The 24,228-nt window shown below is 41.9% G+C and overlaps 2 protein-coding genes across 3 annotated transcripts in view; both read left to right on the forward strand.

The window, feature by feature from the left end:
• The window catches only part of SLC24A4 (solute carrier family 24 (sodium/potassium/calcium exchanger), member 4), a 92,196-nt gene extending 85,136 nt beyond the window's left edge, over window positions 1-7,060 (forward strand). For both annotated transcript variants that reach the window (XM_014957681.1, XM_014957682.1), the window contains exon 17: window positions 704-7,060. In XM_014957681.1, the coding sequence (XP_014813167.1) occupies window positions 704-856 (153 nt within the window). In that variant the 3' untranslated portion in view covers window positions 857-7,060. The remainder of the gene's footprint in view (window positions 1-703) is intronic.
• Window positions 7,061-10,894: 3,834 nt separating this feature from the next.
• RIN3 (Ras and Rab interactor 3) overlaps window positions 10,895-24,228 on the forward strand; it is a 66,281-nt gene continuing 52,947 nt past the window's right edge. The window contains 1 exon segment of the mRNA XM_014957400.1: window positions 10,895-11,176. Coding sequence (XP_014812886.1) covers window positions 11,130-11,176 — 47 coding nt within the window. The 5' untranslated portion in view covers window positions 10,895-11,129.

The raw sequence follows: 24,228 nt of genomic DNA on the forward strand, positions 1-24,228 counted from the left end.
CTGGATACCCTGATTCGCACAGACACTCCCTGCAAAACTCCAGGGAGAGTTTTGAACAAAACAAATAATAATTCAGAGGCACTGAACACCACTGAAAATAGATATCTTCATGAGGACTTCATTGCTTTGCTACCGGCAACTTGTAACTCCCCTTAGTTCTGGAGCTGAGCAAAACATCAAAGCAAGCACCTCTTCTGAAGCTGTTGAAAGAATGAACATTAGGTGCTGCTGTACTACTGGGACGTAAAGGATCTGTAGGGGAACACTGGAGGGAGAGGCATTCATGTACTTCAGGGCATTCCTTTAGTTCATACTGAGTCACTGAATGAGTGCTGCTTGACTAGAACGTGCCCCATGTACTGAAAATGCACCACAGACTAAAAGTGAACACCTAGGGGCCTGTTTCTCAGTTATTTGAAGAACTTGTGAAGGGGCCTTAAGGTGGGTTCACTTAATATTTTGGAAAAGGGTCTTAGGACAACTGAGAGTCGGGCCAGAGTTCGAGTTCTTAGTTTTGGCTTTTACATTGTTTTTCTTGATCGGAAAAACGTGTGTTGCCTTTTTGGTCTGTAAATTACTGAGAATATATTTTTATCTTCATTCAAGATCTCTTAATTCAAAAGACACTCATTTTTAGCTTATAATGGTTGTTTCCAAAAGTTTCCTTTGGGGCTTAATTAACTAAAACTTTGTTTGCTTGCAGGTGTTGGGAATCCATGTAAATAAGTGGAAACTTGACAGGAAATTAGGCATCTACGTGTTGTTTCTTTATGCTATTTTCCTGTGTTTCTCTATATTGATAGAGTTTAACGTCTTCACCTTTGTCAACTTCCCTATGTGCCGAGAAGAACTTTAAACTACAACAAAGAGAGAGACTGAAATTCTTCTGATTACATGTGCTGTAAATGACAGGAGGCATTTCACTTTTCTACCTTCTTTCCATCAGTAATTTGAGTGTTGTTCCTGCTTCATCAGCTAACAAGCACTTTTACCTGTGTGGAAGGAAAGCATACCTTTCTTTTAACGTGCTAGCTCGAGGCAACCAAAGCATTTTCCTCCTGTTTGGATATTGCTGCTCAGTCATAAAGCTCTGTGGATCTTATGCAGAACTCTAAAATGACCCTTTTCTGGGACATTCTGTTGTGGTTTTCATTCTCCTTTTGCAGACAATCAGCCACCACCACCAAGGTTAGCAAGAGGATGGGAGAAAAATCTTTATAGTTCTTTTGGTTCTGACATTTACTTTTCATGGAAGAGTAAGAGGCAAGTTCAAAACTTTCCTTGGCTCAGTCAAAATATCTCAACTACAGGACCAGGAAGTCCGAGGCACATATCACGGCATGCACTGTTGAGGACATCATTTCCCCCTTCAAGTGCTCTGCTTATAGAGGAACTGCACTGACAGTTTTTGATGGCAGTGTTGAATATTAATCACTCTTTTCAATGAACGTGAACAATGTGGCAGAGAAAGAAGAGGAAATGGTTGTATGTTGTATCACTTGTGATGATGCACACTAAAAGCCAGAGTATCTGCATATTGAAGAAGACAGTTACATGCAGAAATTCATACTTGAAAAATTTGTTTTACTATTAATGAGGAATGCTGTATACATAAATATAAACTAACATTTGTGGAATATTACACCACAAGAAAAACTTTGCATTGGTCCTTGAAAGCCCATTGTGTAAATTTAGATGAAACTAAACAAATAAATATAACTGGGTGCTCAGTAACTATCAGTTGTTGTTACCAGCTGAGAGTAGTAGCTGAACATAATCCAGACTTTCTGGCAACAAAACCCTCCCTGATTATGATTTGATTTGATTTGATTTGATTGGTGGGGGGAAGAAGCTTATTTCATCAGTCAAGAAGCTGGTCTATTCTTCTCGGTTTTTTATTTATTCCCAGAAGCTTAATGAAGATGAGTCTGACACTGAGCAGTGCAGATAAGAAGCACCTAGACAAAAGCAAGTCTGCCAAGAGAATACGGTCCTTGATTTGATTGCATGCAAGTTTTGAAGCATGATATACTTCTTTTTCACCCCCAGTAGAAGCAAAGTTTTTATATCCTTTCCACCAGCATAAATCCGGTATCAGGAATTACTCTGGATGTAATTGACAGCAAGATCTGGCCCAGAGTATTAAAAATGATGGGTAACATTCCACATTGTAGCAGTCACACGATTGCAGATCGCTGAGACTGCGTATTTTGAATTGCAACTAAACTTCAAAAATATTTTAAATCTGCATGTGAATGGTCACATGAAGTTTCTAAAGAAGCACAGTTAACTTTATACATAGATTTTTTTAATTTTTTAATGTTTATAAACCAAAACAAATCTATGAACTAACAGTTGATGCATTTTTAAATATATTAATATTTTGCACTTAAGACTATATATAAAAAAATCCCATTATTGTGTCAATGAGAACATACGATAAAACCTTAGCAAATAAGCACTAAATCAGAAAGTTTTGACATATATGACAAATAATTCTCTTTAGCCAGCTCACATGCAGAATACTATTTACACTGGGCAATGTGTTTACAGTTAAGGCTATTTTTAAATTATTTTGGTACGAATTAAGGAGTGTATTCTGCTGTTGAATTTTTTAAGTAATTGTTTCCTTTCAATGTAACCCTAAGGAAAAATAAGCAACATATTTGTTATTTGCTTTACGCTTTGTCACAAATGTCAGTATTAGTATCCATTTAGGGTTTTTCCCTTTAAGTAGGTATGTAGTTAAAGTAGCCGGTCCTAAAGATGTCAACAAAACCAGCATTATTAAAATGCTTTATTGAATAGGCAAGCATAACAGTAAACACATTTGGTGTCAACTATGCCTGTGACCCCATTTCCAGGCATTCAAGACATTTTTGCTGCAGTGTAAAGCTGAGGAGATGGAATTCATGTTCATCATTATGAGCCTTCTGTTGCAGAAAGGCTGTGAAGGCGCAGCATGCTGCTGCGCTGTTGTAGGAGCATCCCTCTCTAGTCCTGCTCTCTTCCCTGCTGACTTTCAGGAGGACAGTTTGCTGCTGAAAGCCTTGTGGTGGCTTAGATATGAGGCTGAAAGGAGCAGAGAGAGAGGCTGAATAAATGAGTTTTTTCCTGTGTTCTGCTGTTGGGTGGGCTTGGAGAACTAGCTGCCTCCAAGCAAACATTTGTTCTTCTGTGCACAGTTCAAGCAGTTCAGACGTCTTTACACTACAGAAAAGTAGTTCCAAAATCTAGCTTGGTATGCCTAGTGATCAGCTGAGTTGACAGTGATGAGGGCATCAATGTTTACAGTGCCAGAATTAGCAAATTGTACTGTACCTTTCTATTTCTGAGCCAGGCAACTTTAGAAGACTAGGGACACCAATTTATTCTGTAGCAAATATGTCCAAATGCATGAAATTGTGTTTGCTAATGCCATGAATGCTCCAGACATCATTGAGAATTATTCTGCCTAAATTGAATATCACCTGCTCCAGAAAACCAGAGTGTTCTGTTGTAGCAAGAGACAGTCTCAGAAGGTAATACTCACCTTAAATCACATGGCTGGTCCTATCATCTATAGCCCTCCCTAAAACATAGACCCACTTCGGGACAATTTATATTGAATTCTAGTGCTGCATTTCATGAGGTGGTCTCATATGCATCTTCTGCTATGGGACAGGTATCACGCCACACCTATTGTTACAAATAATATTAGTAGGATTCTCCTCTGACACCACCACGTGACCAGGGATGTATTGTTTGCCAAAGAATTGTTAGACACTGTATCAGGGCCTTGATGACACATAATCATCTGAAGTAGTTTAAAGAGTCCCTATGTAGTCGTTATCCATATGCTAAAAGAAATAAAGATGGCAGTTATAGAGCAAGCCATGCAGAGGAACTGAAGATTTGATCTGATTGACAAATTGTTGTGTTTCAGATAAACCCACGTCAGAATGTATCAGTAGTTCAGGAGGCTATTGCCGAGTAGTAGTGGACTAGTGCCTTTCACCTGTATACAAAACAAAGAATTTGTTCATGTGGTCAGGAGACCACTCCAAATTTTGCCATTTTCAAAAAAAAAAAAAGCGGAGTGATTTGTGCTTGTCTGACTGCAGTTAGTGCAGTTCTGTCTGTATCGCAGCTGTTCAGGTTGTGTCTGTAGCCATTTTGTTGTACTAACCATTGCAAAAGTTAGCTGGCTGAGTTTGGAATGTGTGTCACAATGTTGTGTAAGTTAATGTTCAGCTCCAGAGTGAAAAGAGAGCGGGTGGATGCAAGAGAGAAAACTGTTACTGTGATCTGAAAATTGCCAGCATGCTAACACTGAAAAGTAATACACCTCAGAAGAAGGTACCCTATATCCAGCAAAGCTTAACTTCAGTAGGATTGATTCCGTGCTTAAAGCTAAGCATATATCCAAGTGCCTTGCTGGATTGTGTCCTAAGATGACAGCGGAGCATGGTTTCTGGGTTTTCTATTACATTCAGATCTTTTAGCATTTTATTGGTTTTGTAATCTGAAGATTTTGTTCCTTTCTCAAATTAAAAGCTTTGGCCAGAATCTGTGGGCTTCTGCTCTGCTGATACCGCTTGGGATTTGCACTCTTGTAAATAAGAGAACTGGTTCCTTGTCTCAGACTTCAAAACTGTGCATCTGCCCTGGTGTACAAGCAGGATCAAAACCCAATTACAGCTGGCCAAGGAGAGCTTTTAGCAGCTCTTCTCTGCTGCAGTCCCACTGGAGTAGCACAGTCCCCCGTAGACCCGCAGGGTGCAGTCCTGTCTGGTGCAAGCAAGTTGGGAGTGTTTCCATTCAGTTCAGCAGTGTTTGATTCCATTTATTTACCATAACAATTGTACTGCATTATAAAGTATTGTCTGAGTAAAGATTTCAGGCTCAGAATCTACATGTCCAAATCTAAAAAGCTACAGTTAGGGTTATCATAATGACTATTTGGTGATCTAAGGGCTGCTCTCTGGGCTGAAGTGTAGCCTAGAAGAACACCTTAAGTCTTCCCAACAGGTACAGCATAGTCAACCGTCTTTCTCCTGGCTCAGTCATTGGTGTGCCAATTTTATTTTATTTTTATATGCTTGCTGCAGCTGTAACAAACATATAATTAGTTTCTGTCAACATGTAAACAAATGGAAAAGGTCTTTACTGGTCTAATACTTAGCAGTTATTGAGAAGATTCTGTTCCGTCTTTGATTTCCTCTGTGACTGTGCTTTAATTATACACACTTGTTTCTATTCTGTGTTTGGTCTAGTTGCACACATCCCTCATGAATTTTGTTGTCTTCCTTTCTTGGGTTTCTTGCAATTGTAATGACATTTATTTGTGTCCTACAGTTAGATGTTTTTGGTAGAGTGCTTTAAGATGTGTAAATACTGCCTGATTATTCATGCCAAGGAAAGATTAGACCTAATGTAATGTAAAACAGACACTAAAATAACACTTATAGCCAGGTGAAACCAAAGAATCTTCCTAATTGAAATGCATCACCTTTGAGCATAATGTTCTGTCATTGCAAGCCTCAGATTTCTCAGTTATTTGTGTTTAAACACTCAAAAGAAATTCTCTGCAGCTACATAATTTCCTTTCTATATGTGGGAGTCTGAACTCCAGATTTTTCATTTTGTTGGGTGGTGATATTTATATGATGGTTACACAGGTAAATGACAGGATTTAGTTCCAGCAATTCTGTACCAAACCCTTCGTTATTCCCTTAAACTACTTTGAAAACCCTGTATGCAAGTGATCAATGTTCTGCTGAAGAGAAGAATGTCGTTCAACTGACATGAACATTCCGGTTCCTGACCCGCTGTGTACATGTTTAAAAGCCTACTTCTGAATTACTTGAGCGTACACTTTTCTCATATTTCCCCCTGTGTGGTGTCCTGCTATTTTGTCCCCAGAGAAGGCTGTGAAATCCTATACATCCTGTCCTGAAATGTGAGATGCATTTAGCTCCTTCTCCACAGGCTGAGATGTGTAGTGATTCTGGCAATTTGTACATCGCGTTGTTCTGCTTGCTGCCATACTTTTGACATACAGTGCACTGTCTGAAAGAAATGAATGATTATGGGAAACTAATGCCATTTGGATATTTTCTTACAAGAATTGCCAGCTTGAATTTATTTCCATTTATTTTTCCTTTTTACTTGCACAAAGAATGTAAGTGATCATTGCCATCTTATCACTGAGATGATCGTGTTAAACTTGAAAGACAAATCTAAAGGTTGATTTATAGCAATAGGGAATTGTGACAAAATCTAAAGGTATCAGAATATATCAAAACCAGACAGGTATAATCTCTAGAAAGAATAATACTAATTGATGCTTCCTTCCAGAGGGGTTTTACTGCAAGATTATGGCCTTCATTCATACACCAGTTGTGTATGCAAAGAACACACTCATAAATCTGCTTCCCCAGCAGCATCTATGTTTCAAATGGCTGAAACTCTGCAGCAAAGTTCTGACCAAATTCCTGCCTTCATGTTCTTGGGAGTGGTGCCAGTGCTCATTAATGTCCTGGTAGTTGGCCCAAATTTATATCAGTGGAACAGAGTAGAATTTGGCTCCTGTTATCTCCTCTGTTGCGAGAAAGTATTTGAAATCGTTTATGATCACTGAAATAACTTCTGAACCTTTTAAAATTCCCTGTGTTTCATACTTGCAGGCATTTGAAGTGCACCCTTAGGAGGTGCAATACCTCTTTAAATAGAATTAAAACTTTCTAGAACTGCTTACTTTGAAAACAGAAAGGGATGGGTTTGTAAACTGTAAATAACAGAAATCTATTTATCTTGTTATTTATTTTTTCAATGACTGTGACCTTATGCACTGTGAATGCTCTGTGATATGGGGTCCTTTGTACAGATAAATATGTCATGAAATCCGAATGGATTTAATGTGATAATTTGTTACAAAATGTTGGCATGATATTTGATTATTTTTGTTGTGAAAATTTTAAAAAAATAGTTAATTCAGCATTTATAAAAGATTATAGCAGTCAGTATTGTAATGCACTATATAAAAATATGTACACTATCAATAAATTATATAAACAACTAGAGCGTTTGCTGGGTTTTTTTCTCAGATTTTGAGAACATGTGAAACATACTCTTATTTACTGTTAAAAATCTGAAATTTCAGGACTCAACTAGGATACGTGCCTGCACTTTCTTCGTGAAATCTGGACCCTGCTGAACTGAATGACAGAAGGCCCACGTTTTCATCTGCTCCAGGGAGTATCACCTGGATCAAGCCATTATTTGGGGTGAGTTAAGTGTATCAGTTTAATTTGCAGCAACTCTGAAACACACAATTTGCTCTTTTGGGACTAGAAAGTTTTGGTTTGCTGAGAACACAGTTTGCTGTACTGAGGCCCCAATCCAGAAGCAATTATAGCAGTCTCAGAAACACCCCGATTAACAGTATTTTGGCTGCTTCGTCCCATGGTACAGTGGTGTCCAGCAGGTTCACACTGAGTACTGGATGCTGACTAGAGGGGATGGAAGCAAGGTCCAAAAGCTGTACAGTACTATTTTCCTTTATTTTCCTTTCCCAGTTACAGGGACTCCAAAGATACTGTGGAGAGAAGGAATAATCCCTCTTACTCCTGATTGCCCATTTCCAACATCCCCATAGTCCACCTCAGGGTCTATGATGACTTCTGGTATATGTACATAGTCTCTGGTAGAGTCTGTTCTGGGCTGATGAAAAGCTTTTAAATGCAGTTGGAAAAAGAGGAGCTAAGAGTTAACTTTGTCTCATGTGCTGGTATTAACAATTGCATTAGACAAGAGTCTTCTCATGAATGCTCCTAGCCAGTTTACTACCAGGAGATGCAAGTTAAAACAAAGCTTGACCTTATTTTTCTTAACCACAGTGCATGCTTTTGTAATCCCATTTGCTGTATAAACCTGTCATTAACCACTGTGGGTTTTGTGCAGCTACAGAAGAGTCCTAGTGAAGTGGGGAAAAGGGATATCCTGCATTCTTTGACTTTTGCGTAAGGGTCCATTCTTTGGTGTATGTTAGGCTAACTTCTTCTAGGCTGGGGAAAGGAAAATACTCCTCCTTATGCACAGTATTAACTTTTAAAAATAAAAATCTGAATGTGGAAAGTACCTCTTCTTTTAATCCCCCATAGGTTTGACATGGTGACCTGCCATGATCTGTTATGTAATAGGCTCTATAAAAGGCACATAATCTATGGATTAGTGGCACAATAGGCATGACAATTCCTACGGGCTCTTATCATATGGCATATTATTGATGCAGCCACTTCCTACTGTATGGAAAGCAGAACTGTCGTATAATCTGTGCATATGCTGAAAGCACTTTATTATAGCCAGAGTGCTCATTGTACTTAAGGGCTTCCTCCATAAGCCATTTTTAAACCTTTCCAACTCAGCTGAATAAAAATACAAAAAAGGGCTGCAACATGCTGTGGCTTAAGATGGAAAGGGTGAATCAGTCCTAGAAAAGACAAGAATTCCCCTGTTCATCTTGAGAGAAGTAACATTTTGCAGGAACTGGATATTACTTTGTTGTTTAGCTTTTGTATAGTTGTTTACTTCCAAAGCCTGATACAAGAACACAGTGTCACTTTCCAAACCTGTCAAATTTCTGGCTTAAAAAAACACCCAGCAAAGCTCAGAGAAGTGTTTTTTATGTTAAAATTTGTCTGCATTTTCATATTTTAAATATTTTGCAGAAATACTTAACTGTGTTGTAGAAATTCTAAATATTTTACAGAAAAATAAGATTTTTTCACAAGTTTGGTCAATATCTTTAACAAAACTAATTTCAAAACTTCAAATTCCTGGAACTCTGCATTCTTTAAATTGCAAATAGTATGAAAGATTTCACACACAGAAAAAAAACATCAAACAAAGAGTTTCTCTCAAATCATGTGAAACTGAAATAGCACCAACATACCGGCGTTTCCTATTCTGTATTTTTGCCATTTTTGTCCTGAGTCTTTTAAATAGTTCTAGTCCTTTTGTTTCTTCTTCTCTAACGACATCTTTGGAAATGCCCAACACTCTCTGAAAACTGATGCTCTGCATTTGCAAAATCTTAAGTCTTTGCCTGGGATGGCTGCATATTTGTGTGAACACAGATTTCCCCCATCTGGGGCAGGTCCATGCAGGTTTGCAAAATCTTAAGTCTTTGCCTGGAATGGCTGCAGATTTCCCCCATCTGGGGCAGGTCCATGCAGAACAGAACACCTCGGTGGTTTTTTGTCTCAGCAAACTTATTTTCCAGCACAGCAAGGGTAAACTCTGAGTTGGTCTGGTCCCCATTGAATTAAAGTGGAGGGAAGCAAAAACCTGGGGTAGAGCTGAGTTTGTGTGATGCATCCAGGAGATTGTTCTTACACCGGTACCCAAGGTGCATTTCAAAGGTGTGCCCAGCTGGTGAACAAATCTAGAGTATATTTTTTTCTTGGACCTCTGTGCCTAGAACCAACAGAAGGATTCAGAGCTGAGATCTGACAAGCCTGCGGTGAGGGATGGGTGAAACGCAGCCAGCCAGTTTGTCTAAGAGGGCTAAATTCTTCACTGAGTGAGTTCATCGTGGTCTGAAAATGACTACATGAGTTGGAGCAAATTGCTCCTTAATTTAGTAGGAAAGAGCCTTATGAGATACAGTAGCTGAAAATTGAAAACTAGACAAGTTAAGGCAAAAAGTCAGGTGTGAATTTAAATATTAACAATTAAGCACTAAGATGCCTTACACAGAAGGGTGGTGAATTTTCCATCACGCAGTATTTCAGTCAGACTTTTTTGACTTTCTGAGAGAAATCCTTCTAAAAGCAAGAAGATAAATTTTCTAACGTTAACAGAAGGTACAGGCTTGATTAAAAACCCTGAGAAAAGTTTGTGTTACAAGAAGGTGTGACTAGATGGTCGTAGAGGTCCCTCTGACTCTCCTTAGCTTTGTGCCAGCAGAATTGGCTGTGTGTCCTGCACTGAGGTCTACTTTCCCTCGTGCCGATACACCGGCAGCTGCCTGGGATCTGTATTTCTCCTGAGGGCTGTATGGCACAGTCTACTTTTAGAAAGCTGGGAAATTCCCTCTAAAGATAAAAAAGGGGCAAAAAGTGACCTTCGTCTCCCTCTCCATTCCATGGAATTGCTTTTTTCTGCCTCTGCTTCATAGTCCTGCCTTACTTTTCCCATTATATATTCTCCTAACATCAAATATTTCCGGGACGATAGCGCTGCCAAATAGGGCTGCCACCAGCCCTGTCTAACAGCACATCTGTCAGTCCCCAGCCTCCACAGCTGGCCTGTATTCAGTCGGGTTTCCAGTACAGCAAACGCTGCTCGACCACTTCAGTAACTCCAGATCAAATGTGCTCTGAGACTGACTGGAGCTTCACAGCACGAATAGCTGTCCATTTACCAGCAGTCTTACCCTTAACTTTTGCTTTAACTGGAAATTTTTTTTATTTTTTTTTGCAAAGCTGTCCCCTGCCAGTGTTAGACATTTCATTTTCTCAGGTCCTGTGTAAATATAAAGGTTTCCAAGCTCCATCTGGTTCCAGTTACTCAAGCAATAGAAATACACATGCTTCAGGAATTTGCAGTCGGAGACTTACTGCCTTGCTGCCTTATAAAATCCTTTACAAAGTTCACTATGCTCTGTCGCCTCCTGATATACCTGTAGTCTGTAAACAATTTCCCACAAAGCTTACTTGAGTTAGAGAAATGAATAAGCTGACAGTCTCAGGCCCCTTTTTCTAATAAGGTTAACCTGCCTTTGCTACTAAATATGGCTTTATAACACACACACGCACGCACACACATACACACCCTTGACCACCAAAGACTGCCTCTTCCTGAAATCCCCCGTTCGTATAAATACAGGAAGTAGAAATAAGAGAGGCTAAAATCAGACCTTGGTAGTTTGCTTCATTTCAGTGCCTGTTTAGTCCTCTGCTCTGCGATACTACTGAGCCTGAAGCTGGTTTTAAACATCCTCCCCCTGCCGCCCCTGGAAATATCATCTTCAGTACGAAACCTAAGGATGTGGAGGTTCTGCTCAGCGATGGAAAGGAATTGTTTTCTTTACCAAGGAACTCTAAAGCCACTGTGAAACAGAAAGTATCTTGAAGTTTGCTGTAATGATGAAAACATCAGTGGGAGACGAGGGAGCCAGGGATGACTCAGGGTAAGTCCTGAATCTTTAGTGACTGCTCATTTTTAATAACTCTCTCTTTCCTTTTCCTACTTAACAAAGAGCTCTCAACTGCAGTTGTGAGCTGGCTGCCGAGTTATCAGCTGCACAATTACAGTCGTGTGGCATGACTGCACTGTCGTTTACAGTATTTCCTTTAGTTAACATATTCTGGCTGAAAACAAACTGCAATACCTTTATTTAGCTTGAATCTTAGCTATTTAGGGAGGAAGGCGGCAGAATTCCAAGATGCATATTAGGGCAAAGAACAGACTAAGGGAGTTCCGTGTTTTTGGAAACACGACAGATCTCTTCTGGGAGGCTTGCTTTGTTTCTAGTGAAATGCTGAGAAGTGGATAAGGGCTCATCCCTGTGAGCTGATGGTCTCCCCAGCTCCACCACACTAAAGTACACACAAACTGTTCATGGGCTCCCAAGAGACTTCAGATGTGCTGTTAGGAAAAGGCTCCCGGCTTTCCTTGCTCCTGGCCAACAGACACTGCACCTTGCAGACCTGAGCTCCATGAAAGCGCAGTGGGAGAGAAAATGGGTTTTGATTGGGAGGACAATCAGCTGCTGGGATTCCAGGATCAGGCTGGAATCTGCCCAAGGCTCAGTTCTATCATAAAGCCTATGCTGAAGCTGAGCATTTCTGTTTCCTGTTGAAAACAATCGGGGGAAAATGACACAGCTACTGAAACCTTCAGTCAACCCCCTTGGAAAAATCATATAACACCAGATATTAAGAGTGTTTCTTATCTGTCTGACGCACTTAGCTGGTTTCCCATGAATAAAAGCTCCCAGATGTGTCTGCGATGGGCGCAGCAGAAGCAGCTGTTTAGGTAGATGGATACGGGATACTGGCATTTTCAGTCGCTGAGTGTGCTGCAAGTCACTCCCCTTTGACTTGGAGCACACTCAGTCAAAACGGGGATAAAATTGCTGCTGACAGGCAGGATAGCTATAGATTCACTGTAGGACTGCTCCCAAATACAGGCTTGGAGTGCGGAAGATGGAGGGAGAACCCTGCATTACCGCTGTTGCTGCTTTTGCCTTGTTCAGTTGTTTACATTAAGTGGAAAAATGACACTCCTGTTCCAAGGTACAATTCCCCAGTTCCACGTAATATTAAACACTGAGGGGCAAAGATCACACAGCCGTAAGGAAAAAATGAAACAATCCAATCCCTGTAGAGTAGCAAGAGGAACTCAGTAGGTGGTAATGCAAAGAATTTGCACTTTGCAGATATTCCCTGCATTTGTGATATTTAAGATGCCAAGTACTGAGAAACTGAAAAATTTATACTGTTTATCTCTTTCTCAGCTTGTCTGAAAGGAGCCACATGCTCGCAAAGGTTTGCTTTCAGTTTAGAGTTGCAGGAGAAAGTAAACAAGCCATAGACTCTGGATTTGGACTGTAAATCAAGTGTTTGCAGGAATATTGAAGCATGAAGGGGCATGACACATGCATTTTTTATAAGTTTATAAGCATCTGAACAATTTAATAGAGTGGCCTTTTATTTCATTAACTGATTGTCTTTATTTTCCATCTATCTTGCACTCATAAAAAAGAACTTAGGCATTTTAAAAATGTGGTTTAACTCTCTGTATTTACATGCCACAATTTTGCTGAAGATGCTCAAAATTACACTTCAGCATGCATACATTGTGGCCTCCATCACGTTACAGAATTAGAAATGTCTTTAGGTGATGTTTAGCTAATTTGCTCTTATGGTCACATTGAATTAGGTGCCAATTTCACAAAGTATGTGTAGACAAAATTGGTAGCTTTCCAAAGAGACAGTAACATAAGGCAAGCTGCTGATGAAGAATTTGGACCTGAAATTGGGATTTTGTGCACAAAAATTGTGTGAACAGTTGCTGAGATTGTACCTTCGTTCACCGTAGTCTTCAGGTTGTTAATTAAATGGGAAGGCTTAGACACAGGCACAGAAACTATGACAGTGCAAATTATCATAAAAGTACCCTAGCAACATGGGAAGTATCCAGGTATCCACTCCTAGTAATGACTGAAGGGTCTATTCTGCATGTAGCACATCAATAAGGAGGTTTTGCTGACTTACGCCTCTGAAATAGCCAAAAGACACTGGGGAGAAATCTGCCTCCAGAATTCGTAGCTCCTCAGAGAGGAAAGTGGGAAGAAGCCTAGCTAGGGGCTGGATAGCAAATTCTTCCAAAATGGGTTGGGAGAGAAAAAGGAAATTTAACCAGTAATTCTGACCTAGAGGCTAACTCCTAGGAACGTTAATAAGTGGTGAGATCACAAAACATCTGGGAAAACGTAAGCCAATTGGGCCTGGTGACCACGGTTTCATGAAAAGGTATATGCCTTCATTCCAACATCTGGCAAATGTATGAAGGGGTTGATGAGGAGAGCAGACAGGAGCTGAGACAAAATATGCAAATATTAAATGGTCCTTTGGGATAATGGCTAGGATGGGTTGCAGCAGTTCTCATTTCTGGGGCACCAGGCTGCCTCATGAAGTAATGATTGTGCATCTCTTCAGTGACATGACTTCTTGGCACAAAAAACAGCATCACAGTTGACAGATTTCATGCAATGAATGTAAACTCAAAGAGGTCAAGAAGTGCAGGAATCTGGAAACTGAACAACTCTCACAGGTTCACAGGTTTTTAACTTCAAAAGGGACTGTCTAACCTTTTGATTGTCTAATCTTATCTCCTGTGTAAAGCAGACCAGAGAATTGCTTTGGTAGGCATCCTATCAAACCCATGACTTCTGCTGGAATGGGAGCTTTTAGGTACTTGTTGGCCCTATAAGCTTTTTTATCAAATTACTCCTCTGTCTGGGCTATTTATCTGTCTCTGCAGTGGGGCAAATAAATCTAATACCAACATCTACAGGCTTGAACTCAGAAAACAATCTTTAAAAACTCCTCAGGAGCCATTCTTTGTAAAGGAGTTGATCTAAGCTTGAGTCAGTGGAACAAGTCCTGTTGGCCTCAGGAGGTCTCGGACCCAATGCAAAGTACTGCTCAAAGAAAATCTCAACCTAGAACATGTGAGGTGTTTAAGTGGGGAAGGGACAGTTTAGGCAACTGGATCAGTGTCATCAAATCTCTCTGCTGCCTGTCAAGCTCTGATAAGGGTCACACTTTCCAGTCCTGGGGCATGGTGCTTCCCAGGAAGGAAATGTCTGTGCTCAAGATGCATTGCACCAAGATCGGGATATTATTGTAAAGATACAAAAATGGAGGTGCTCTCCAAAGAGATGTGAATTTGGTGCATCCAGAGAGGAGACATAAAATCTCCTGAAATTCATTTAACAGAAAAGCACGTTTGCAACCACGCTGACTTGTCGCGTGATCTTTCCAGTGCTTCTCAGTCAGTGAGTATTCGCCAAACTTTAAGCACGTTGTGCAGTGATACTGAGGGTAAGACAAGGCAACTGTCCCTTTGTTTGCTAGAGTGTAGACCACACTGGGAATATTGCTTTGAGTAGAGAACTCCTGACTGCAGACAGTCTCATGCCACTGTTCACAGGAACAGGGGCACGAGCATAAGCAATATTCTGCTCATCTCCTTTCTACTACAGTTTCAGCTAAATATAGCTTTTTACTTCCTGTCCTAAATGGCCGCGTCCTGGTTTGTGTTGTTGACTCTCCAACCTAGAGGCAGTATAGGCTGAAAAATGCACACACGTGTGTGCATCCGTCTCTCTTGCTCTGCGTGTACAGGTATCCATGTAGAACAGTGTGTCCTGGAGAGCAGCTATGAGGGTTGCTTGGTGCAAAGCTGGACTCGCTCCATCCCTTGTCAAACCATGCGTACGTAGTCCAGATACCTTAGAGATTATCTATTTTATATCATTTTTCCATTCATTTTAACTCATCTATCAGTGAATACAGGCAGCTTCTCTGAGATCAACAATATAGGCTTGTGAGATTCAGGATCTCTAAAACGACCTCGGAAATAAACAGGTATGTGACTTTTAGTCAACACCTAAACCCAGTCTATTAGAAAAAGAAGCTGCATCAAGGTTTATCTTCCAGAATTTTAAATGCTTGCCTGCTTTGATTGCTAAAGAGCACAGAAACCGAAGTGTCTTAATGAAACTAGGACAAAATTTCACAGACCTTTAGCCATTATAATTTTGGAAGTGAGGAGGGATTTTGCGTTTGGGAATAGAAAAAAAATAGTTCTTTGGAAAGGTAATGAGAAAGAAAAGGCAGCTGTTTGGAATGACTGACCAAATTCTAGTGCAGATGGATCTGTGAGTAGAGGGTAGGTGTGGTCATGAAAAGCCCTGTGATGTGCTGGAAGATTATCACACTTTCCCAACTCCATCCCAGAGGTATTTCCCCTGTATAGGGAAGGGGCCTGTGTATGTTTGTGATTGTTTACGTTGCCTTTTGTGAGAAGCATTTGAGGAATCAGAAATGAATGACAATGAATGTAGATATTTAAGAAGTCATGATGAGATTTTGAATTAGAAGCAGGGGAAAGCACATTTAGCACATAGAATCATAGAATGGTTAGAGTTGGAAAGGACCTTACAGATCATCCACCAAGGAATTCAGATTTATCTTTCTGAATAGTTATGGATCAAAACTGAGAATAGAATGGAAGACTATGTTTCACAGCAGAAGAGTAGCTTTAAGGCGTTCAAGAACCCCTGGAAGCAGTTAAGGCTTAATCCTTCACATCAGGATCATCTTGCCTTTGCCACCTTAAACACTCTTAACAAATTTCAGTGAATTAATTCTTATGTTGCTCTGGTGACTGTAGTGCTGCTGTGATGCTGATGTTTAGAGGAGGAGGGCTTGAAAACCACTGTTCTGTTCAGAGGAGATCCTTACATCAGTTTCTCAGGGTTGCAAGATCTATAGCAGAAATTCTGTTGGTCACAAAGAGAAACATCAGCGAGAAGACAGCCGAACAGGCAGCCATAGGGACTATCGGCCAAAAAGGGTGCTCAGCGTCTGCAGAGGTTAAAACCTGCCTGTTAAACCATTTCCTTGCCAGAGAGGCTGGCCGTGGTATGCAGGGTAGAGAAGGGTTGTCTGTCCATGTGCGATGGTTACATCCCATCTGCTGTGGAGGGGCTTGGGGTTGTGTTTATGCTGTATTTTCTGTAAAGACTCTTGCCCCTGCCCTTCACCACTCCGTTGGGCATCCAGGATCTGCTCTTACGATGTAGGGACACGTGTGCCAACCCCATCCTCCCCGCTGATGGAGGGAATCCCTAAAACACAGCTACACATGTGCCTGAGTTGGAGCCCCGTGCTGGTGTCGGTCCGGAGTAACTCTCCGGTGTTGGAGAGGGGCTGAGTTCAGAATCCATCCCGGGTTGTCGGGTCCCTGCCTCTCAGGGAGGCAAGGCAAGCCTTCAGCTGGTGTTTTTAACTGTGAACTTCGGGCTGTGCGTCTGTTCATGAGCCTACACGATAAAACAGCAGCTGTGGTCAAGCAAGCAGCACTATTTAAGCTGTGCAAATATAATAAAGCTACAAGCGTCACCCAGTATGGTAATTATTGTAGCCACAAGCCTTTCCTCTGTCCATTTTGTACCTCTCTGATCTATCTAAAGTAATTCTACCCACCTCCAGAAATGAGATCCCTGCGTCAGTGTATCCTGCTGGAGTGGGAATGTTAAAAGCAATGCTTCCCTCAAGATTTCAGCTGCAAGAGCCTTGGAGCACTTAGCTCCTCTTCGCCTGCACCCAAAATAGTATAAATCTTTTTGCAAGTGAAGATGATTACTTGAGCAGCAAAGGATTAGCAGATGTGAGCGTTGCATAGCTGGTTATGCTAGTCACATTTTCCTAAATAGATATTCTATTAAATGCACGCGAGCCAGAAGGGCTAGGGAATGCAGCTTCTTCCAAATAGATGAATATATACATGCATATCTGTGTGCCTTTCCCAGACTTTCCATCACTTTTCTGCTAAACAGGGAATTTATGTCTGAGTAAAGGATTTCTGTTTTCTGCATTATTGATACTTTTAGAAGGGACAAGGCGTTTTCACTAATCGTAATGACATTGTATGATTAATATAAAGCCCTTGTATGTATGTGAGGATTGCTGGGTGTTTCACAAATCTTAAGCCTCCCAATAACCAGCTGAAGGCAGGTGTCTATCACTGCCACTGTAGGAAGGGAAACTGAGGCACGATCTCATGGAGCTGATTTGATTATAGTCACTTACTTTGTAGCACAATCCCCTGGGTCCTTAAACACTAGCCTTGCCCCAGACCATCCTTTAGGTTTGGGGTGATAGCAGGAGCAGAATCCAGTTCTCAGAAAGGCTTTTCTTTGGATGGGATGAGTTCCCTGCTGGGTTACGGAGCTGAACCAGCTCATTCAGTGTTCACACAGCCTCTACAACTGAAGCAAGAGAAGCAGCAGAAGTGAAGTGTTGGGAGTGTGTGCAAGTGGGGTCAGGGGACGTTGCCCTGGATTAGGAGGAGCATGAAACCACACCCTGAGAGTTGTTCTCTGAGGCAGGGCTGCAATTCTGGCTCAGATCTGGTCCTGCAAGGACTGGGGCTGCTGGTATTTGCTCTAGGTGACTAGTTGGGGTCTGTGGATCAACGCTATTCCTGGTAGGGTTGAAAGACTTGTCTTACTGCTTGAAACTATCTCCTGACCATGTTAATTAGTGCTTTCTATTTGCTTTTGTGAGGCTAATGAATTGTTGGGGAATTTCAAGTGCTTTGTTGAAACCAACTGAGTACATAAAACCTTTTGGATTCTGGGAAAACCTTGCCAAATATAGGGAATCCATGCAGCTCAAGGTATAGCCCTCCCGTGGCCCTCTGAAGAAAGCCAGTCTTTGGAAGCCTCAGTCTTGTAAAAGCAGCTGTTGAACAGACGTGGAAGCAGCTGCAGCCCCTTGTGAACTGGAACAAATTTTGTGCTGCTTGGGAAAATTCACCAAGGAAACAGAGAGAGACCAAAAAATAGCAGAGTCTGGAGACTGACAGCTCTGCTGGCTACCTGCAACACTGTTCTGCAAATTGCTAGCAGACTTCTAGGCAAAAGAAGGTTGTCCCACATATTGGCTAAATGACAGCCTGGGACCTGACCCAACCTTTTATCTTGCCTGCCAAGAATTTTTCTCTCTCTTCTTTCTCTCCTTCTTTTACCCCTTGAGTTCTCTCCAAGGAATCTGTCACTGCCGATACCCCACACAAAAACAGAAACCAGGCAAAACTGGGAGCTTCTCCTGCTGAATCAGCAGACAGGAAAGAGCTTGGCTTTGGACAACTTTCCTTTCTGTCCAGAGGACAAATATGTAATACAGGACGTTTTGGTGTAATTCTGTACTGAACTCCCATTCTAATCCTTTCATAGGATTAGAAGTTAGTTAGTTTTCAGCTGAATCTCATTAGTAACCTTTCCAGTCCAAAGGGAAAGTGACTGTTACCCTGCCAGAAGGGATGGATGGTAGGGACGCCCTTGGGCTGGCATTCTGACATCTCCCTTTGCTGTTAGACCTAGCTGTCTAGGTCCAGCCTGGATTCACCCTGCCTACTTTAGGTGTTTAATTGTTGTGTCCCACTTAGGAACCTGTGCACCCGTGAGGATCTCTGGTCTTACTGGAGAAGAAGCAGTTCCAGGGAGTAATTCAGGGTGACTGGGGCCAGTGGGCTGAATCCAAGTTGAATATTTCTTCATGCCCTCACCAAGCTGAGCAGGAAGCCAGGCCAGACAGCTATGTCCCCACAAACCTTCTTCCACTCTGATACACCCTGAGTCAGATTGCTCCAGGGTCAGAGAAGCAATGTCAGCCTGGAGGTGGGGGTGGGTGCAGCAGTGATATTTTTGGGGAGGATATTTTTGGAGATTGTCTTAAACTGCTGTGAAACCACAGCCTTTGGCTCATGATTTATTTACATCATAGCTCTGGTGACTAGGAGTCCATAAGCACTGTTAAATGGACAAGCTTGAGGTCCCAGCAATGGTTTAGCTGGGTCTACAGGAGCTGATGGACTTGCCTTGCTGTTTGGCAGGTTTTGTAGTCACATGCTGAGCTCCCAGCCACCGCAGGGACATTTCAGCAGTTTCTGACACTGCTCTGCTAATCGGTCCTTTGGCCCTAGGGTCCCACCAGCACACGATGATGAGGGCCATGCCCCCCCACAGGGCAGGTCACTCAACTCAGCCCACAAACTAGAAGCTCTCTCTCATCCTTATGGCGGGGGGACCATGCCTTTCACCACTTTTCCATATCCCTGAAAGACACCAACAAGCATTTTTCTTCTTCCTTTCTCTAACCTTGCTTCAGTGTGAATGCAGGCAGGGATCCTATCAGATCATAAAGCAAGAAATAAACACATTTCTCCAATGCCTAATCAAAATTAAAGATGAGGAGTGTCCCTTCCAACCATGAATATTCTGTGAGTATGAAATCGCTGGAGTAAGGATTACAGATAGTAGACAAAGAGTAGGCTCACAGATTTAGATTATTTTTTTTTTTTACGGGCAGCACCATGTATTGAGATGCATTCACACTGATGGTGGAAGGAAATCTTATCCAAAACGTGAATATTCTTGTGTAAGTAAGTCTGCAGATCAGACTGAATAACTGGTTTGAGAACCCTTTTTGTGGTACCTTAACGACAGGAGGAACCTCTTAAGGCCAGTGCTTTGCTCCTTGAGATGGCGTAGGATGAAAGTTCAATGGATTATTTCCCTTGGCAAAATGGCTATTTCTAGTTGCAAATCATGACTGAGAGAAGCCTTTGCAGGTATTTCTTAGAAGAGGGGAAGACTGCTCAACTTTATGCAAGTCTATGTGGTTAGCACCTTCTACCTTGTGTGTCTCATATGTCTACACTAAGTTCACTCACAGGGTGAGGAAAGCCATTGCTTTTTATAACTAGTCTGACATTTATCTTCATATTTTGCCCAGGAGTTTGGCTGTGACACGTCATGCAACTTCAAATAATTTTTAATATATAGGGTTTGGAACAGAATGGCTTTATTTAAGCTAATCTGCAGTATATTCTTAATGAAGTATGAATTTATGAATTTTTGCCTCCCCTTTATTTTCCGTTTCCCTTTCCCCTCTTTGTTAAGTGAGTACAATATAGAAAAGCATTCCCCGGGTTTTCATTCCTCTCTTCCTTCCTGGCCAGATGAGCTGGGAAAGGGCAAAACCTCTGTCAGTAGCCCTGGCCCTAAGGTCGAAATGGCTGTGCTCTGGGCTTCCGCCATCTCACGTGTTTTTCAGAGGCACAGAACAGACCCAACCGTCTTCTGTCCAGCTGGTGGCTCTGCCGGGCCCTTCTAGTGCCCCGACACCAGAGGGTGAGGAAGGCCTGTGGCTCCCTTATGTTCTTGCAGGTTAGAAAATTGCTTCGCCTCTTCCAAATGTTTGCTTCTGGTTCCTGCACCTCACAAGCCTTTCCAGGGAAGTCTAAACAGAATCACTTTTGCAGCTTTTTTGTTAAGGAATATGTGCTTTCTTTGTCTCTTCTGACCTTGCCAGCAATGACTCCTGGCTAGGCCTGCGTTTCAGAAGCTCTCTTCTTTGCAGTGAAAGGGCCTTGCAGAAATGTAAATTATCCTTCGCCGCCTGCACACAAAGAAAAATCTTTAGCTTTGCTGATAGGCTGAAATTCCTGAGGGAATAATTTGGGCTTGAAGTAGGCAAAGGACAAATGACCTGAAAAGCTCTGATTAAGAATTTGGGGGAGAAGGGCTTATCTTTAACACAGCAACCGTCTCTTGTTGGTAAGGGAGAGGGCTTATAAAACTTGCAAAGACTTGCGGAAGTATGTTTTGACTGAGTAAAGAGAAAGACCGTTGATAAGATATTTTGAGACAAATTGTTGAATGCCAAAATATATACATGCAAGGTTACCTAAAGATGGAAGTGTAATTTGTGGGGTGAATGCAAGCCAAGTCACGTTACACCAGTAGGCCATAGTACCCCCAGTCCACTGTGGGGCCACAGACAGCATATACCTTCTGCATTAACGAATGCAGGAAACAGCTAGACTGAAGGAAATAAAGAGGGCTGCTGTGAAAGAAAGCCTCTTCCTTCAGGGATTTTTAAATGTTTGTTTTTATCTTGTTTCTGCCCACGTCAAGGCTGTCTGTGTGAGGAGGTTTGTTTGTTACTAGAGCTGACCTGGTACCAGCAGTAATATGAATTACCTTGTATTTTGTTTGGTGTTTTTACACATATGCAATCCTTTATAATATACATACCTTTATAATATACATACCTTTGTGTTTGTGAATGTAGGGACGGACCTAATGAATCTAGGAAACACAATGAAGCTAGCAACTTACTGCAGCCTTCCAGTACCTAAAGGTGGTGAGGGACTCTTTATAAGGGAGTATAGCGATAGGACAAGGGGTAATGGTTTTAAACTGAAAGAGGGGAGATTTAGATTAGATATTAGGAAGAAATTCTTTACTGTAAGGGTGGTGAGACTTTGGAACAGGTTGCCCAGAGAAGTTGTGGATGCCCCATCCCTGGAAGTGTTCAAGACCAGATTGGATGGGATTTTGAGCAACCTGATGTTGTGAGAGGTGTCCCTGTCCATGGCAGGGGTGTTGGAACTTGATGATCTTTAAGGTTCCTTCCAACCTGGTGTCATATATGAGCGGAAGACTGTCTGTGGCTGCTTATTACTTAATAGGTCTACACATGAATTAGCATTCTTTCACCTGCTCAAGTGGCCATTGCACCCTTACCCCCAAGAAGTATAATAGCACTTGCTTGTTTTTGTTATTTCCTCTATTGGTTTCTGTGTCTGGGAGTGAGGGCTCAGGGAGCTGGTGAGTGATACAAGGGCAGATGAGCTGTCCCACCCCTTATCCCTTTGTGCCCGTGAGTGGAGCTCTCAGGCTGATGACTTGCTCTGCTTTGGCAAACACTTGTGAAGACGTGCAGGCAGGGTCCAGCGGGAGAGAGGTGGGTGCCTGCAGTCTGTGTGTGCAAACCCTTGCTGGCCTTCACACAGGCGGGTAGTTTGGAAATCCCTGGCAGGTACAGTAAAGCTCGGGGAAGTGAGCCTGCAGTTGCAGGGTGCAAAACTTCATTGCTGAAATTGAGGGTACCTGTAAGAGAAAGTGAAATAGGTGGGGAACAGAGAGGTTTGCTGAGCTATGAGGTGTCAGGGTATTTAGGAGACCCTTGGTTTTCCTCACCTTTTGGCAGCTGGAACAGCTGCTACCTTGGCTATTATGGTGCTTTCCCGGATGAGCGGAAAGGCCTGGACATGGAGAACACCAACTGTAGATCAAAGACCAAACAGACGAGGGTGGACATAAAAGCTAGAGTGGGAACAAGGAGAGCAGTGAGCAAGAGGAAGTGCTCTGCCAACCACAGGTTGTCCACAGACCACAGTTTGAGAAGCACAACTTCCTGAGATGCACATTTGTCACCAAGGTGGACCAGTAACCCAAGCGTTCTGCAAGGTAGGAAGGACTACTGAACAGGCAAGCTTGCCTCATGAGATGCATTGAGTCTGTCATGTCACTTCCATTATCCAATTTTTCTGCACATCTGAGGACCTTAAAATGCAGGAAGCTCCCATGGCTTGGCTGACAACCTACATCTTTTCTCTTTTTATGTGTATCAGACAACAAGAAATTTATTTTTATTTCTAACTAAAGGGTGGTGATCAGCTGGGTGTGATCTCTGAAGACCTCAAGAACTTTTTTTCCCGCTTTTTGGATTTTTTGTTGTGTTTTTTTCCTGTTTTTTGGTTTGATTTTTGTCAGATCTCTTGCCACTATTATGAAAAAGCATTTATTAAAGCCTGAATTTTCTGTGAGGCTAACAGAAAATTAAAAGCCTTAATTTTCTGTTAATACTTGGTGCACAAAATTAGCTGTTGCGCTGTGGGTTTTTCCATGTGTCACTTTGCTGCCTTCCTATTTTCCTAATGCTCTGTTTTATGATGAAATTACTTACGTCATTTTCAGGTGACAGAGCTAGATAAGTAGCTAGCTGCGGCTAGGTTGGGTGCAGTACCTCAGTTGCACCAACTGTTGGAAGAAAGAAATGAGAATCCAGCAAGTTGACCCAAGCCAGGTCCAGAAAGTAAATGAACCCTTCTCCTTCACCTTCACCTTCAATTAGTTTCATCCAAACTGATGAAGTGAGCAAAGATGGGCTGGCTTATGAGGATAACAAGAAGGCATTGAGAAGTGACTACATCTGGGATGAAAGCAAAATGAAGCTTGATGTCCTCTAGCTGGGGCACTGCGTAACTTCCCTCCCAGTGAACTGAAAGTAACAGCACGTGAATTCACATGTGTCTGAACAAAAATGTTTAATTAATCTATCTAATCATAAGTGATATCAAACCAAGGAAAGCACAAGGTAGCTATGTATGTACCAAGGGTCTAACTGATGAAAGCTTGTTGTACCTCTTATGTTGCTACTCATGTAACTCTGATCATTTGTTATCCAGTGTGCTGGGTTCAGAACTTCATGCTCTTTTCAGCATGAAGGTAACTATGAAAAAAAAGGATGTAGGGATCTGCCTCTATCACCGGTGGCACAGAGTGCTGCAAATGGGTCCAACCACACTGGATGTAAAATGGGACTGTGAGTATTATGTCAGTCTTTTAATCTCAGCACCATCATCTGACCCATCTTTACAAAGCACTGTGCTCCCCACTCTCTCTTTTAACCACAGGAATTACCAGTGTTGTCCATATACTTCCTCTGGGACTGGTGTGTCGCCTTCAGGAGCTTCTGTCTTTTCCTCCTGCTTCATGTTCTCCCTGTAAACTGTGTTGCTGTGCTTGAAAAGTGTGAGCTTCTGGTCACAAGCTGGTCCTGAATGGTATTGCTTCAGGTACCAGGTGGCTTTGGTGCAAAAAGTTGCTCTTCACCTGGTGCATGGGGTTTATGGCCACTGGTCCATCTTTCTCCCTCAGCAGCAAGTCAGATGGCATGCATTTTAAGACCTGTGCTGCCTGCTCTGCTATAAATATAAATATACCAGAGTATCTCATCACTTGAGGACACGCCAGCAAATCCTCTCTCTTGCTCTTTCTTGGTGTCTTCTAATGTTCAAGGGGAAAAATAA

Source organism: Calidris pugnax, unplaced genomic scaffold, assembly GCF_001431845.1.
Source record: "Calidris pugnax isolate Ruff unplaced genomic scaffold, ASM143184v1 scaffold211, whole genome shotgun sequence".
Lineage (NCBI taxonomy): Eukaryota > Metazoa > Chordata > Aves > Charadriiformes > Scolopacidae > Calidris > Calidris pugnax.